We start from the raw sequence: 15431 nt of genomic DNA, 5'->3' as shown, positions 1-15431 counted from the left end.
ATACAAGCATTTAATGTGCTTACCTTGCTACCTCGTGCTGTTCTTTTCTCACTCAGGCAGGGCTTGTCCGTATCGTAGGTGAGAACGGTATGGCGTCCATGGGGGTAATTCATCTTGTTGGTTGTTTGCCCGTCATGTTTCTGCCCATGCTTGGTCATTTTCACTTGTGTTTTCGGTATTTATCATACCATTTTCTGCCATGAATTTCAGCGTAGCGAAGGCAGCCATTGTGGTTGTTGTTTTTCGCTGCCCCGCATTTACGGGTGTGTCTATTTTTTACGTAGGGGTGCAACTACTTTCTACATTTTTATGTAGGGTTTTTTTTCTCCTAGTATTGTATCAACATATCGTCAAGTCTTGGTTTCTTGTCTGTTACAGTTTCTGTGTATGACTCGACACTATTGTACTGTCTCCAAGGGGCAGAAGTCAGCCAAGGACCCACATCCCTGGTGTCCGGATTGTGCGTCCGCTGTTTGCTCCAGCGATAATCGGTGCCTACACTGTCAAGCGTTATCTCTCGCCGATTTCAAGACCTTTTTGGCGGTTCGGAGGAAACGTTTTACACAACATAAGAGAAGAATGTCGTCGCCAGCGTCTTCCTTGGGATCCTTACCTGACGACCAGGATCTACCACCGCCTTCAGTACCAGTATCAACACCTAGTGTGGGGCGCTCATCTATTACGCCGGCGCGCTCCTCTCCAGAGCCTACGCGTTCGGACGCCTTTGTAGATTTATCTCACCCGGATGCCTTATCCCATCCTGAAGTTCAGAAGCTTCTGCGATCTGTCTTGACACCGGGCGCTGCTGTACTCCCTACCTCGTTGTCTACACCTTTACCAACGACAGCGCCTAGACTTACGCCAGCGCCGTTGCCTGTACCAGCGCCTCTGCCTGTCCCGGCGCCACTGCCTGTCCCGGCGCCTTTGTTTACATCAGCACCGGTGTTTTCGTCAGCGCTTATTCCAACGCCAGCGCCTATACCAACGCCAGCGCCAATGTTGTTGCCGGACCCTGCTCCTATAACTACTTCTTATCGAATCCCCAGAGTGTCTCATACGCTGACTAAAGAAGAAATGTTACAGCGCCAGTTGGATGAAGAGCGCGCTCGTCGTTTAGAGGCTGAGCGCTCCCGGCGCAGATCTCGTTCTAGGTCCCCGAAGGGTCAGCGCTCTCGTTCTCCACACCGTAGCAGACGCCGGCGCTCCCAGTCTGTTTCCCGCTCTCCAAGGCGCTCCTTAGAGGAAGACTCACGTACCAGAAGTAGACGTAGAGTGCGATCTCGGTCAAGATCACCACGGCGTCTCTCTAGATCCCAGCGTTCACGATCGCCGGAACCACTGCAGACTTCCTGCAAGGAATTTAACACTAAGAACTCTGCTTCCAACTCGAGTCAGCGACGAGAATCAACCTCTATTTCCTGGGAGGATCACGAGGAACAGTTCTTTTGTCCAGACTATGAGGAGGAACCTGGCAATGTTGGTGATAGTGATGGCACCTATCTTTCCTTAACTGCTGTCTTTGAGTGGATTGCCGACAGATTACCGGACTGTCCTTCCCCTTCTTCAGATTCAAGCAACCCGGCGTCGATTCACTTGTCTCCTGAGTTACTTATTCCACCACACCCTATGGTGGCGGATGCGGTTGCTTTGTTAGACTCGGACTTTGCGAAGTTATCCTTAAATCCAACCATCAAAGCGTCGAAGTCTAAGAAATCAGATTATAAAGTACACAGTCTGGATTTTGCCGACAACGGGGCGGTGCTAGACGATTCAATTAAGAGGTTGTCAAGCTCAACTCCGTCATCTTACAGAGTTCAGGATTCAAAGCTAGCAGCTATTGATACGGAACTGAAACGTATGCTTAAACCTATCTCGGCTCTTGCTTCAGCCACCTCCGCTGCAGCCTTGGATTTGTCAGAGGATAATGCCTCGAGGGTGGATCATTTAACTACCATTTTTGCTTGGCAAGGCAGAGTACTCCATGACCTACTTGGACATTTACGCGCGGCGCTAGCCATGACTACTACTATGCGCCGATCTGGATTTTTAGATGCTTGTTCTTGGCAAGAGGAATTTAAACGTCAACTACTTCGTGCACCATTTACGTCTAAGTTCCTCTTTGATGCAAAGATACCGACGGTGTATAAACAACATGCCGAACTTACTAACACGGAAGTGGCGCTGTCAACTTTCGAGGCCTTGGGCTCTGCATTTCGTGGCCGAGCCAGGGGTAATGCCAAGAAAAGATATGTACCCAGGAGAGAGTCTATCCGTTCCTCGTTTGGGAGGGGACGAGGTCGTACCAAGGACTCAGATGTCCAGCGCAAGCCTCAAGAACGCGGCAGGGATGCCCCAGCTACGTCCGGTCGAGGTAGGGGCAAGCGTCCCTACTCCGGCCGCTGAAGCCATGGACTACTACGACTGGGACCTCCCACCCCCAGTCGTACCAGTTCATCCGACCCCTGTAGGTGGGAGACTAGAGATCTTCTGGGCCAACTGGACATTCCTGGAAGACCCGTTTGTTTGCAAGATCCTGAGAGCCGGCTACAAGCTACCACTAGCCAGAGCTCCGCCGTTGACTACCACTCCCCGGTCACGAGTGTACTCAATAGATCAACAGGTACTTATACTAGAAAACATCAACATTTTATTAACAAAACATGCTATAGAGATAGTGTCAGAACCCCATCACTCCCCGGGGTTCTATTCACCCATCTTCCTGATACCCAAGAAAGGTTCCACCAAAATGCGGATGATTCACAACATGGCGTCTTTCAACAACCTGTATTTAGCCGAGCCCCCGCATTTCCGAATGACGTCACTGGATCAGATCCGAGCCAAGTTGTCACCCGGAGCTTGGATGGCCAGCCTAGATTTACAGGATGCTTACCTGCACGTTCCTGTATTCCCACGCCACAGGAAATTCCTGCGTTTCATATTCAACGGAGTACACTACCAGTGGCGAGTGCTGCCGTTTGGAATTTCTACGGCCCCGTGGCTTTTCACTCGGGTCACACTGCCTGTCACCCGGTTTCTGCACCTCCGGGGGATAGACTTCGATCCTTACATCGACGATTGTTTTCTAAATCACTGCAATCCTCAGTTGCTACGCAAACAACTGGACTTCTCCACACGCCTACTTCAGCAGTTGGGATGGATTATCAATATCGAGAAGTCGCAACTGGAACCAACGCAGGAGTTAACTTTCATTGGGGGGTTGTTCCTGACTCGGCTCAATCTGGTCAGGGTCCCTCCCGATCGATGGCAGAAGATTCTCGAGCTCTGTCCCTACCTCTCACCCTCAGAGAATGGCAGTCTCTGTTGGGCTTGTTGACGTCGGCGCAGGACCTCACCCTCAGAGGACGGCTTATGCTGCGCCCACTACAGAGGTTCCTATTACCATTCATTCGAGAGAACGACCTCCAGTCATCATTTCTTCTACCCCCGCACCTGCATCAGTACCTCAGGTGGTGGACGGTAGAGTGGAATGTCTGCGCCGGTGTTTGTTTGACAAGCTTCAACCACAACCACGAATTGTTTGTAGACGCATCCCTCTTGGGATGGGGCGCTCACTTGAACGGCCAGACAACCTCAGGGCTGTGGTCAGACGCCGAAAGGGAGTGGCATATCAACAACCTGGAGATGCAAGCAGTCATCCTAGCGGTCCGCCACTGGCTACCGGTTCTAACAAACTCCAGACTCCTGGTAGCGTCCGACAATTCCACGGTCGTGTGGGTGATTCACAATCAGGGTACAACCAGGTCCAAACAACTTCTGGACCAGATGTTCCTGTTAGCGGATCTGGTAGACAGCAACGGCATCGTGATCGCGGCTCGTCACATTCCCGGCTGCAAAAACATCCTGGCAGACGCCCTGTCGCGCCCCGGCAAACCATCCCCGACGGAGTGGATGCTTCATCCGGACGCATTTCGCCAGATTTGCTGGCAACTCGGGAGACCACTGGTAGATCTTTTTGCCACCAGTTTCAATCACCAGTTACCAACGTACGTATCTCCCGTGCCGGATCCACAGGCGTGGGCAGTCGACGCGATGTCTCTATCATGGGAAGGCCTGGACGCATATGCGTTCCCTCCTCCAATCCTTCTCTCGGATGTAATCGCCAAGATCAGACTGACGCGGAACCTCCGACTGCTTTTGGTCGCACCCTGGTGGCCAGCCAGATCGTGGTTTCCCGATCTTCGACGGCTCGCCAGCGGAGACCCTTACAAACTTCCAGAGTGGTTGCATCTGCTTCGACATCCACACAGTCGACAGCTGCATCCGGATCCACGGCGATTCCATCTTCACGCATGGGTCATCTGCAGAGAGCATTAAAGGCTAAGGGCTACTCTGCGCACGTGGCGAACGTTATAGCTCGTGCGCATAGAGTTTCTACCCGTTCTTTATATGACGACAAATGGCGCTCTTTTGAGAATTTTTGCGCACGAAGATCTCAAGATCCCATGGCAGCATCTCCTCAGTTTGTGGCACAGTTCCTTCTCTACCTACGGAACTCTAGACATCTCAAAGGCAGTACCTTAGGCACCTATTTGTCAGCTTAGAATTCTGTCCTTGCTATCAAGTCAGATACACAGATCTCCAAGATACCAGAACTTATTGCGCTTCTCAAAGCTTTCAAGCTGGAAGACCAGAAGGCCAAGTTCCGTCCTCCAGCTTGGGATCTTAATGTTGTCCTTCAACATCTCAGAGGGCCGCCGTACGAGCCATTAGAAGAAGCCTCCTTTGAACATCTTTCCAAGAAGACGGTTTTCTTACTATCATTGGCAACAGCGGCTAGAGTCAGCGAGATCCATGCTCTTGACGTTACTCAGATCCGATTTGAACAGTCAAGACACGGACGTGTTCATTTGGGTTTGCTTTGGGATTTTGTGGCTAAGAACCAGCTTCCCGGGCAGCCTAACAGGCTATTTTCCATCCCTCCTTTGTCTACGATCCTGGGTCATCATGACTTGGAGGAGGAGCTACTATGTCCAGTCAGGGCTCTCAGATGCTATATTAAAAGGTCAGCCTCTAGGAGACGATCCCGCAAAAGATTATTCATTCCCGTTGCCGTGTCCTGCAAAGGCGAAGTAAACAGAAATACTATTGCCCTCTGGCTCAGATCGACTATCTTGGCGGCCTATGACGACAAGCACCTGCCTCATCCGGTAGCAAGTGACCCGCACGAGATCAGGGCCTTGGCGTCTACGATGGCCCTCCATCGGAACTGCACAGTACCGCAGATCATGGAGGGCTGTTTCTGGAGGTCATCAACTGTCTTCGCATCCCACTACTTGAGGGACTTGGCAGTTGAAGACGTGGAGGGGTTACAGTCATTTGGTCCATTGGTGGTTGCTCAGCAACTTACCCGACCATCCGCCCATTAGGTAACTACACTTCTACTTACCTTTGGTCTTAAGATTAACCTCACCCCCAGGGTGCGTCGGTTTTTCTTTGGAGTTCTATTGGGTTGCTCTTTGTCCTGTTCCAGGTATTATCCTGAGACCGTTGACATTGGCTTTCCCGTGTTCTCCTGATGCATGTGCACTGTTTGCTGAGGGATGGTCCTCCGGAGTCCACACCACCATCCATCTGTCGAAGCCATATGCATAAGACCTATGGTAAGGTAAGTTAAAAATTTATTAAAATCTAAATATTTTAGATATTTAAATACTTACCTTACCATAGGGCGATGACTCCCTCCCAACGCTGGATGCTCCTCCCCACTTTGGACTCTTCGGACCTTCCGGTTGACGGTAAAAGTGAATTTTGGATTCTGCGCTCTCGCGCGAGTGGAGAGATCACGTCACTTCCGTGACTACATTCGTAGATTACATGAGGTAGCCATCGAGGGGATGGCGAATCAACGACTGTCTGATCTCGTTTAGCGAAGCTAGAGGTAATATGCATAAGACCTATGGTAAGGTAAGTATTTAAATATCTAAAATATTTAGATTTTAATAATTTTGTCAAAATCATTGTCTGTCTCTCATTTGTTTTTTACTGTAGATAAGCCAAACCCATAGTAAGTTATTTGAAACAAGAAACTCTATTCACAGCCTGTGGGATACACTGATGTATCAGTTATTCCAGAATTTATTGTTTGTGTTTTTTCAGTTTCACAAATTGAACCTGGGGCTTTGACCTCTAATCAGTTGTCCTCAGATCTTCATTTAGGGATAATGAGGACTAAGATCTGATTTTCTCTTGTACTTGTTGAGCATTTATGTTAGCTTATTACAGAATTATCAAATCATTTCCAAACAAAATCATCACTGTTGTCATCTTTGTCATTGTCGTCATCATTATCATCAGCAGCAGCAGCAGCGATGAAAGCTGTATGCAGTCAGTATGCACTTCAAGAATGGTGATACAGGGTCTTAAGTGTGTTGCCGTGATGGCAATAACTGAATATTTATTAACAACGTTGTCTCTGTGATTTGTGGTATATTCTATTGCTGAAATTTATAGGTGTATATATGGAAAGCCAGTTTCCACTCCTCAGTGTGCAGTGTGAATGATTGCTTCTTTTTACATTTTGTGTTTCTGAATGTTTTACTTAGTGCATTTCTTTCTAGGTTATATTTAGCTGTGAGTGTATACTGAGTGAAAAAAATAACATATCAAATGAAGGCTCAAGTGTTCCTTTACTTTTTTCCAAAGATTTTTTCACATTTTGTATCACCTAACTTGTGAAGAGACCTGAAAAAATAAAAATAAATAAAGTAACACTTGTGCTTTCATTTGATCCCTTATTTGTTTCCCTCAGTATATGTCTTTTATTTGTTTCATATTTATTTGTTATTGGCATTAAGGTGTTTATTCTGTCTGCTTTATGTATGCGACCTTCGACATGTGCTTTCATTGTATATTTAATTACCAGATGCTCTAATGTACCAGAATAATATGATGTTTTCTTAACAACTATTTGAAAGTGTGTAGTACTGTTATTGACTTTACTTTTACCAAATTTGAAACCAAAGTTTTGTTTAGATATTTCCAGATGTTGTCTCTGTCTACTGCTGAAAAGTGAGACGTTTTTGCTCCTCATATTTTGTACCACAAATGTTAAGTATCCCAGTGTTACAGAGCACTGTGCTGAAAGTCAGCATCTCTGGACATTAGTCTCTTCAGTTGATGCTACATTAGTCTGTCGTACAGACCCTGAAGCAAATTTATCCAAGAAAGCCCATACAAGTCTAGAAAACGTGGCAAGTCCATATTCCCCCAGCTTCAGGCTTGTCTCAAGAGACAGTTTTATCTGTGAAAGGTTTTGAAAATGAAGAAAGTCTCAGGGCTCCATTTCACTTTATGACTTTCCTTTTATTATGAACTGTTTTCAGTAAAATATGTTCATTTCAGAGACTCGTTGTTAGTCTAATGCTACATTATAATTGCAGTGTGTGGAAAATCGGAAGTACGGATCTAGTGATAATTCAGATTATAGGGTGTCTAAGTGTTGTGATGCTAATGTTCAGAAAGATGATATTGGCTGACACAAGGACTTAAATATTTCTAAATGTTTCTTCCATAATGCAGAAGTTGTTGTAAGAGTCATGGTATCCCAGTTACTTAGATTAATGCTTATGATGTTGATCACTGGATTGTCTGGCCAGACTTGATTATTCACAGACTACTGCCAAATAGTGTGGAGTAAAACTAAAGTCACTCACTCTTGATAAAGAAACCAACTTTAATCTAAGGTTCTAAGATGAATGCATTTTCAGGACAAGTATTTTGGTCAGTGCTTTAGAATGTGTTAATACTGTTATTACTTGTTGAAAAAAAAATTGATAAATACATTGTTATTTGGTATATTTTTAAAAATACTTTTTTTGCACATTTCCGTACAGGAAAAGTACCATGTCCAGCAAATTTATTTGTAACACCTGAGAACATATTTCTAGTTTTAGTTGGAATTTATTTTTTATGAACATGAACTGATCAATGATTGAAGGTGAAACTGAACTGTATTTCACTCATGTTTTCATAAATTTTTAAGTTTACATGAAGTTATCTGTCTATATTTGATCAATATAGAGTGCAGTTTACAGATTTTTGTTTCTTGTGATAGATGAACCAAGCTGTCATGAAGTGATATTTGTGTTATTAAGGGATCAAATCAACTGAATTGTCTGACATCAACCATGACAAAACCAATCCCTCAATGTCCGTGCCAACCAATATCTAAAACTATGCTTCAAATTAGAATTTTAATTTAGAGATAAGATTGTCTGAGATGCAAATATTGATATGTTTGACTTGACAAGTGGATTTCATTTGGTTGAGAATTGAAGTTAGAATCTTTTTCAAACTTGCATGAAGCCATCAAGTTGGTTTAAGGACAAAAAAATATACTGTCTTGCCAAAGGTGAGACCACACGTATCACATGTGCTTAGTCATTGGGCATAACAAAAGACCTCTCAGGAGTCAAGTCACCCATAAAGTGCTTTGTGACCTGCACTCTTTGCACAGGCTTGTCACTGTTTGAGTTTCAAGAATGCACACTGTGGGGTGCACCATCTGACAGACTGTCATGCAAGTGATGAAGACAGGCCCCCATTATGCCTCCTTCTGATGACAACAGGAGACCAATTCTTACCCAGCTTGTGGTGGTAATCTGTTTCAGCACTTGTAGTTGGGTACTGGGAATGATGCATCGCAGCTTATGCAATGACAGTGTCAGTTGTAGCTTGGCAGATTGAGCATAGGAATTCCTTTACTTCTTTGAGTGGCATAATTTTTTTAATCTCACAGTGCCTGACCCATAGTTTCACTTTAGCGCCGCCATTTCTACAGTCTTAAAACGTTAAATGAAGCAAGTCAAGATTTTCTCAGGTTAGGAATCTCCCATCTCACTGGGGTCATTTTTTTAATTTGAAGAGAATTGTTTCTTTTAAACTTATATATAGTCAGAGATTAAGCATTGGTATAGTGGCATTCGTTTGACAAAAGTAGGGTTTCCTCATAGCTGGGATTTTATTAGACACACATTGGCTCAATGGTCAGGACAATGCGGTGTGGTAGATATATCGGTTTCGTTTTAATATTCCGCAATTCAATTTTAGTAGTACCCGGTGATTTGGCAGGGTCTGGGTTTTAAGCACTCGCAACAGGCACTCACACAAACACCGTTGCATTACACCATGATTGTGAATCGGTAACCTGGAAGTTACCTAGAAGTTTTATTGAAGTTTTTCCCTTGACAGTTCTGTTGAAGTGGTACCACGTTTCTGAGATGAATGTTTTTGAATGTTTATTATGGTTATCTGCTGTACGTCCATGCATGCTGTGATAGTTTGTTATGCACTTAAACGCAGATGTGCAGTTTACAGAAATAAAGATTAATTTAATTACATATTTTTAGTCTGGTTGTTAATTCGCTGTGAAGATACGGGAAAGAATTGAACTTCAGGTACCCAACCTTGTAAGAGGTGACTATAACTGTACCAGGTGTTTGGTCCAGACTCGATTGTTTACAGAGCGCTAACTAACTTATAGCTAGATTTAATACTGCTGAGTGGCGAAATAAAATTAACTCACTCGTTGTGAAGGATTATTATTCCGAACCCACAAAATGATCGGGCCATGGTACCACAGATCACAATGAAGTTATGCAGAGACAATACAATTAAAACTGCAATACATTTTCACTCTGACCTTGACATTAGAGGAAAGGGAGTCATCATGCCACAGTCAGAGAATTTCATGTTTTTTGGTTAACGACCAAAATATTGAACTAGAGCACTTTTTAGTATATTTTCTATTACTGAAATAGAAACAATACATATGTTCAAACTTTTTTGTAACCAGTTACTATGTTCTGGACCATCCTTGCGAAGATCGGGCTAGAATTATTTTTCAGAAACAAGTCCCTAGGAACAGATGGTGACAGTTTCGGTGACTTCATTATGGCACCGTATCATCAAGTTGCGCAGATTGGTATTCATGATGTTGATCACTGGGTAGTCTGATCCAAACTTGTTTACTTAGTTATCTTCTGGTATACCTTAAATTGTGTTGAGCGCCGTGCTGAACAACAAACAGCAACCACAGTTTACAGGACAAGCGAAAGTCGATTAGTTGCATCCTTTGAAACAATGATTTGAGACGTATTAAACAGAGACTTACAGGGGAAAAACATTTAACTCAAGTCATACCAAACCTATGTTTGTAACTTAGCCTTACCTTTCATTCGGAAGGCAATCTCTTGCTGTTAAACGGAAAAACGCGATCCCAACCACTCACCAGAGAGAAACAATTCCATAGGAGTAGCCTAAACAACGTCAGGACAGGACATGCCTTTTTTGGATATTTTTGCCCTCTGTCTCTTCCTTTTTGTCCGAACCAGCAGTCACATTGACACTGAGTTAAAGCTGCCTGAATGTTGGCGCATCTTGATATTGGACCAGTTTTGAGCCAAAAATGTCATGAACCCTCAACAAAACTCGTCTGTGATAACAGGACACAGTCATAACATTCTGCAAATGAAACAGGCGCCTATTAATATAAATACAAAGAAGACGATCGGGAATATTTCATGTTGAGATGCACGTACAGTGTTCCCAGAAATTATTGAGAAAATCTTTGTTTTTTTCTAATGATGCTAAGATTGGAAAAAGGGCTTTCACTATGCACTAAGCATACTAAATAAGGGAGACAACTCTTGAAGGCTTAGAAGGCAGCTCATTACGACAAGAGTTATCTCCCTTGTCTAAGCAGACGGCTTCCTGTGTTGACATGGCAGAATTTACAGCAAGAGAGAAAAGAAAGCTCATTCTAGATGATTTTGAAAGGGGTGAGGCTGATGCTAAAGTGTTAGCTTGTAGACATGGTATTCCCGGGCCCCTGTCTACAGTATACAGAACTTTGAAGAATATTCCAACAGGAACCGGGATAGAGCACAAAGCAGGGGCAGGTCGGCCTAGGAAATTCAGTGTTGTGGATCGCCGAAGACTTGGGCAGATTGTGAGTAGGGGCAAATTGAAAAGTGTTGAGAACATCAGAAATGAAATGATTAGCAGAGGAAGTTCTCAGGTATGCAATGAAACAGTTAGGCAGGAATTACAGAGACTTAATTGGGTGAAAAAACGTGGAATTCCCTCGCCGTTGATGAAAGATGCACAAAAGTAAAAACGTTTAAACTGGTGTCGGGCTCATGAAAATCAAGATTGGGATAATGTTTTCTTTTCAGATGAAAGTTCTGTTTGGCTTTTCCCAAATTGTGTGACAATTTGGACCAAAGATACTGTCAAACCTATCTACCAGCGACCAAAACATAGCCCGAAGTTTCACATGTGGGGTGGCATATCGGCTCGCGGAGTGACGCCATTGTGTGTTTTCACGGGAAACTTGACAAAAGAAAGATACGTTGACATTCTAAATGGTCACCTTCTTCCGACAGCACAAACATTGTATGAAAATGATTGGATTTTCCAGCATGATAATGACCCAAAACACACTGCGCGCTACACAAAACAGTGGTTGTCGGGCGAAAATGTTCAAGTTTTAGACTGACCCAGTTACAGCCCACACTTAAACCCAATTGAGAATGTGTGGGGAGTCATGAAGGACAGAATAAACCAAAAGGGACTGAGAAATATTGAAGATATGAAGGCCGAGGTGGACCAATATTGGGATACCCTGTCACACGATTACCTACAAACTTTGATGGGTAGTGTGTCTAGGCGTATTCAGGCATGCATTGCTGAGCGAGGAGGTCTAACAAAGTACTAAAACAAGACTGAGACTGTAAAAGGATGATGTTTTAACATGATTATGTAAGTAAAACGCCAGAAGTTAATAAACGTAATGAGTTACGTGACGCAACATGATTCTCAATAATTTCTGGGAATACTATACGTGTGTAGACCTGTCGGGGTTTAAGGGCTCTACATACGTGAATATGTTTTTTGACGGTTATAGGAGTCGGTTAATTACATCAGTTGTTTAGGCACTTTAATAAAGGCACATAACAATAAAAACATACTGTTGTGTGATATCTGATTTCATTTGGCTGTGTTTAGTTTTTTTCACATGTCAGGGAAAACATATTTCCCATCTACAAATCACAAGAACGTCACTTACGTTAACACTCTTCACTTGACATGGAAACAACATAACGCAGAGTGTTAAATGTCGGGGAAAATCTCGGAGTTATGCACCATTTTGAGAAAGAGGGAGCGCCCTGGCCCCACTTCATTTTGCAATGGTCGTTTAATAGAATTTTCAGGACAAATAGGAGCGTGCGCACCCCTGCATCCCCTCAGGATCCGCGTATGGTCATCCATCTCACGTATGGGATGTCGTTGGACTTTGTCAACAACCAAGAACCACGCTCAACGAACAGGAAGCTGCCTTGTAGGAAGAAAGGGATGAAATTAGATAAACTGACGTTGAACGGTTGATTGGGGCTGTTCTTAGGCGAGTCTGGGGGTCTGACGAAGGGGTAAACAATAATGAAGAAGTTGACATTCATAACATGTTGTTGCATAGGAGTCTGGGATTGTATTGAGAATACAGACGGATATATATACGTGACATTAATAAGTTTCAGTAAGTGAGTGATCGATGTAGTTTCGTTTCACGAGACTTTTAACAATATTCTAGCAATATCAAGGCGTTGGAAACCAGAAATGGCCTTCATTCATTGTATCCATATGTGGAATGGTCTCCAGTGTGACGAGCGAACGCTTTGACCACAAGGCTACCTCTCTGTCCCCCATAAGTTTGACTTTTCATAATAAATGACATGGAATACGATACGTAGGTTGCTTGTCAATCATCTAATATAATCTGTGGCCGTCTGATATTCAACCACTAATGAATTAATATCTCAGTCAGATGCCGTTCTTACACTGTTAAACAACTTATCTCATTAAAGGGGTAAAATATTAATAGTTATGACACTTTTCATTGGCTAGCCCCAATTTTTCATTTGTTTGTATAAAATCCTCTTCGGAGAGGGAATGATCTGCACGTCATGTTATTGACATAATTTTTCGGGTAATCGTTCCGGGCTGTGTATATGGAACCTTTGTGTTAGCTAGGTGACTGTGACCGATGTATTTTTCAACCTTTAATTATTGCGGTACTGTCAGAACATTTAATAACCAGCATCCCCAAACACGACCAATAAGCTTAGATAGATAGATAAAATTATTGTCTGAATGCTCCAAGAAGACACATGGATGGTTGGATGGGTGGGTGGAATTGCTGACAGACAGACTGACAGATTTACCTGAATAAACTAAACAGTCACGAAAGCAACGCAGACCATTTGTGGGGGAGCTTCTTGACTCAGTCTAAGTAAACTTAGTCTGAGTGTATTTCACTTCATTGAGGATAAGTTTACTTAGGCTGCTTCTTGACTTGTCCAATTATTCTGTACTTGAGGTTTTACTCTCGTCTTTTGGTCCAGGAGTCTTGGATTAGCCCCGCCAACACGACTGCCTCGAATCAGGGAGCCTATATAGAGAGTTATAGAGTATCCCTGCTCGAATAAATGACGATTTCTTTGTCAGTGGTACCACCAAAAGTCAAATTACGCTTGATAACTACACGGGACCATGTTCATACGATGATCTGTGTGGATGTGTTTCAAAAGTCGTTTGTGAATTCCGTTTCAACTTTTTAACGTGCCGGTACCGGAAGTATACTATTAGGCAGCAGGTGCTTGTGCTTGCCGGTGTTGATTTTCATGTTATCTCAGAAATTAAGAGTAAAACGATGAAAGCCACACTTGTGATGCCAGTAATAGCTTGGTGCATAATCACCACTTATTGTGAAGATTTGTACGAGACGCTTGGAGTTGGGAAAGGCGCCAGCAGTCAAGAAATAAGGAAAGCATACAAAAAGCTGGCCAGGGAATGGTAAGTTCGTCATATTATTATCAATGATCTTTTGTAGTTTCGCGTGAGGCAGTACCCGCTCACAAGATTGCACGAGAAGGTGAAAGTACGGGAATGCAGACAATTTCTTTCGATGCGAGGAAATTAAGAATCTTTTTCATATGCTTGGCATATCTATAAATTATGATTCTGATAAAATGAATTATATCCTTAGATTCTACCTATTGATAATGACAGGGTCAGTTACCAGGATAGGTGTACGTTTTTTTTAATTTGTTGCGTCAATAATCGGTGTGAGTGTTTGAATTCAATCATTGAAGATGGAATGTGCAAACAACGAAACATAGCTTTAGCTTTCACGTATGGACACTGTAAAATATATCTAAACACAACAAAACTCAGCCTGTGAGGTTACTGCATATTTTACATCAATGTTTTTAAAGCTTGAGTCAACTCGAAGCTTGTTGCAACATATTTATTCAGATAAATATGATCTTATCATGTTTGTGGGAAATGATTCACTTCGGGAACAAATTTACCAATAAATCTTAGGTTTTTGCGACATAGACATTTTAGTGTCTGTATATATACTTTAAAAAACAACAAAAGCGACAGCAACAATAACAATAGAAAAAGGAAAATTGCTTTATTTCTCAATGCCTGAACAGAAGATTCAGCAAGGCGCACATGTATGGTGCACAAGAACAGTTTGTACCTATAGACATGATAGAGATTTGTACTTGTGGTGTTCCGAATAATTGAAATAATCAAAGATTGGTCACAGTGAGCAAATAACCAAGCAGACAGTCACATTTTTGTAAAAGCAAACAATTTTTGAGCCACTTTTTTAATGTTTGAAACACACTTGAAGATAAAACATATCTTAGAAGTTGTCAGGGCCTTGATACATGTTTAATTATTAATAAAACTCATTTCACTTACTGAAAAGTCATGACTAAATATTTCTTGAAGACTCCTCAAAGTTTATGTTCATCATGTATTACTTATCACTGTAAAGAAGCAAGTTGCGTCATTCAACATTGTATGATAAATGTATGTGAAATTTGCATTGCAATATGCACAGTTCCAAAATAGAGAAAAACAACGACAGTGAAGCATGTTTTATTGATCTGCAAAGTAACCTGAACAGGAAATAACACTTATACATTCAAAATAAATCTGAAAGAATTTCAGTTTTCAAAATGATTGATTTTGAGAACGTAATTGCGGTGTAAAATTCATCTAATATTATTTGAAAGATGCCTAAAACTTGCTTTATTAATAAAGTATCTTTAATCCTGATTATTTTGAACCGATCCTACTTTTGACATTAGCTCTGCTTTTCATTTCGTCTGTCAGTCAGTTTTCAGTCAGTTTTGAATTAAGCAAATTCCGTGACAGGAAAGTGGCAAATTCTGCACTGATGTGTGAAAATGTGTTTTCCATGGACCAGACATTTTTCTGCATGGAAAGATAAATTCCGTCATTTTTTCTGCAATCACAGAGTCCAGGAGGGACTGATATGAGAAGTCCCATTACTGACTGTCTAAACTCATGTCAGGCAGATACGTTAACCCATT

At 42.6% G+C, this 15431-nt stretch overlaps 2 protein-coding genes across 2 annotated transcripts in view; both read left to right on the top strand.

Annotated features, from left to right (window-relative positions):
- Positions 1 to 2407: 2407 nt before the first annotated feature.
- On the top strand, positions 2408 to 7496 carry LOC137267695 (uncharacterized). The gene is made up of 3 exons (XM_067802161.1): positions 2408 to 2947; positions 3247 to 4113; positions 7401 to 7496. The coding sequence occupies exons 1-3, from the start codon at positions 2408 to 2410 to the stop codon at positions 7494 to 7496; spliced, it is 1503 nt and encodes a 500-aa protein (XP_067658262.1).
- Positions 7497 to 13644: 6148 nt separating this feature from the next.
- LOC137268756 (dnaJ homolog subfamily C member 16-like) overlaps positions 13645 to 15431 on the top strand; it is a 33549-nt gene continuing 31762 nt past the window's right edge. The window contains exon 1 of the mRNA XM_067803336.1: positions 13645 to 13872. Within this exon, the coding sequence (XP_067659437.1) occupies positions 13730 to 13872 (143 nt within the window). The 5' untranslated portion in view covers positions 13645 to 13729. The remainder of the gene's footprint in view (positions 13873 to 15431) is intronic.

The sequence above is a fragment of the Haliotis asinina genome, chromosome 16, assembly GCF_037392515.1.
Source record: "Haliotis asinina isolate JCU_RB_2024 chromosome 16, JCU_Hal_asi_v2, whole genome shotgun sequence".
Taxonomy (NCBI): Eukaryota; Metazoa; Mollusca; class Gastropoda; order Lepetellida; family Haliotidae; genus Haliotis; species Haliotis asinina.
Note: the sequence above shows the minus strand (reverse complement) of the source record. Positions and strands in the feature narration are given on the sequence as shown.

What these genes read in the sequence shown, in the direction of transcription:
- LOC137267695 (XM_067802161.1), top strand. Translation starts at nt 2,408, where the DNA reads ATGGACTACTACGACTGGGACCTCCCACCCCCAGTCGTACCAGTTCAT. An exon ending in TGCGTTTCATATTCAACGGA is followed by an intron (nt 2,948 to 3,246) that starts GTACACTACCAG and finishes CAATCTGGTCAG; the next exon opens with GGTCCCTCCCGATCGATGGC. An exon ending in CTCCAATCCTTCTCTCGGAT is followed by an intron (nt 4,114 to 7,400) that starts GTAATCGCCAAG and finishes TTATAATTGCAG; the next exon opens with TGTGTGGAAAATCGGAAGTA.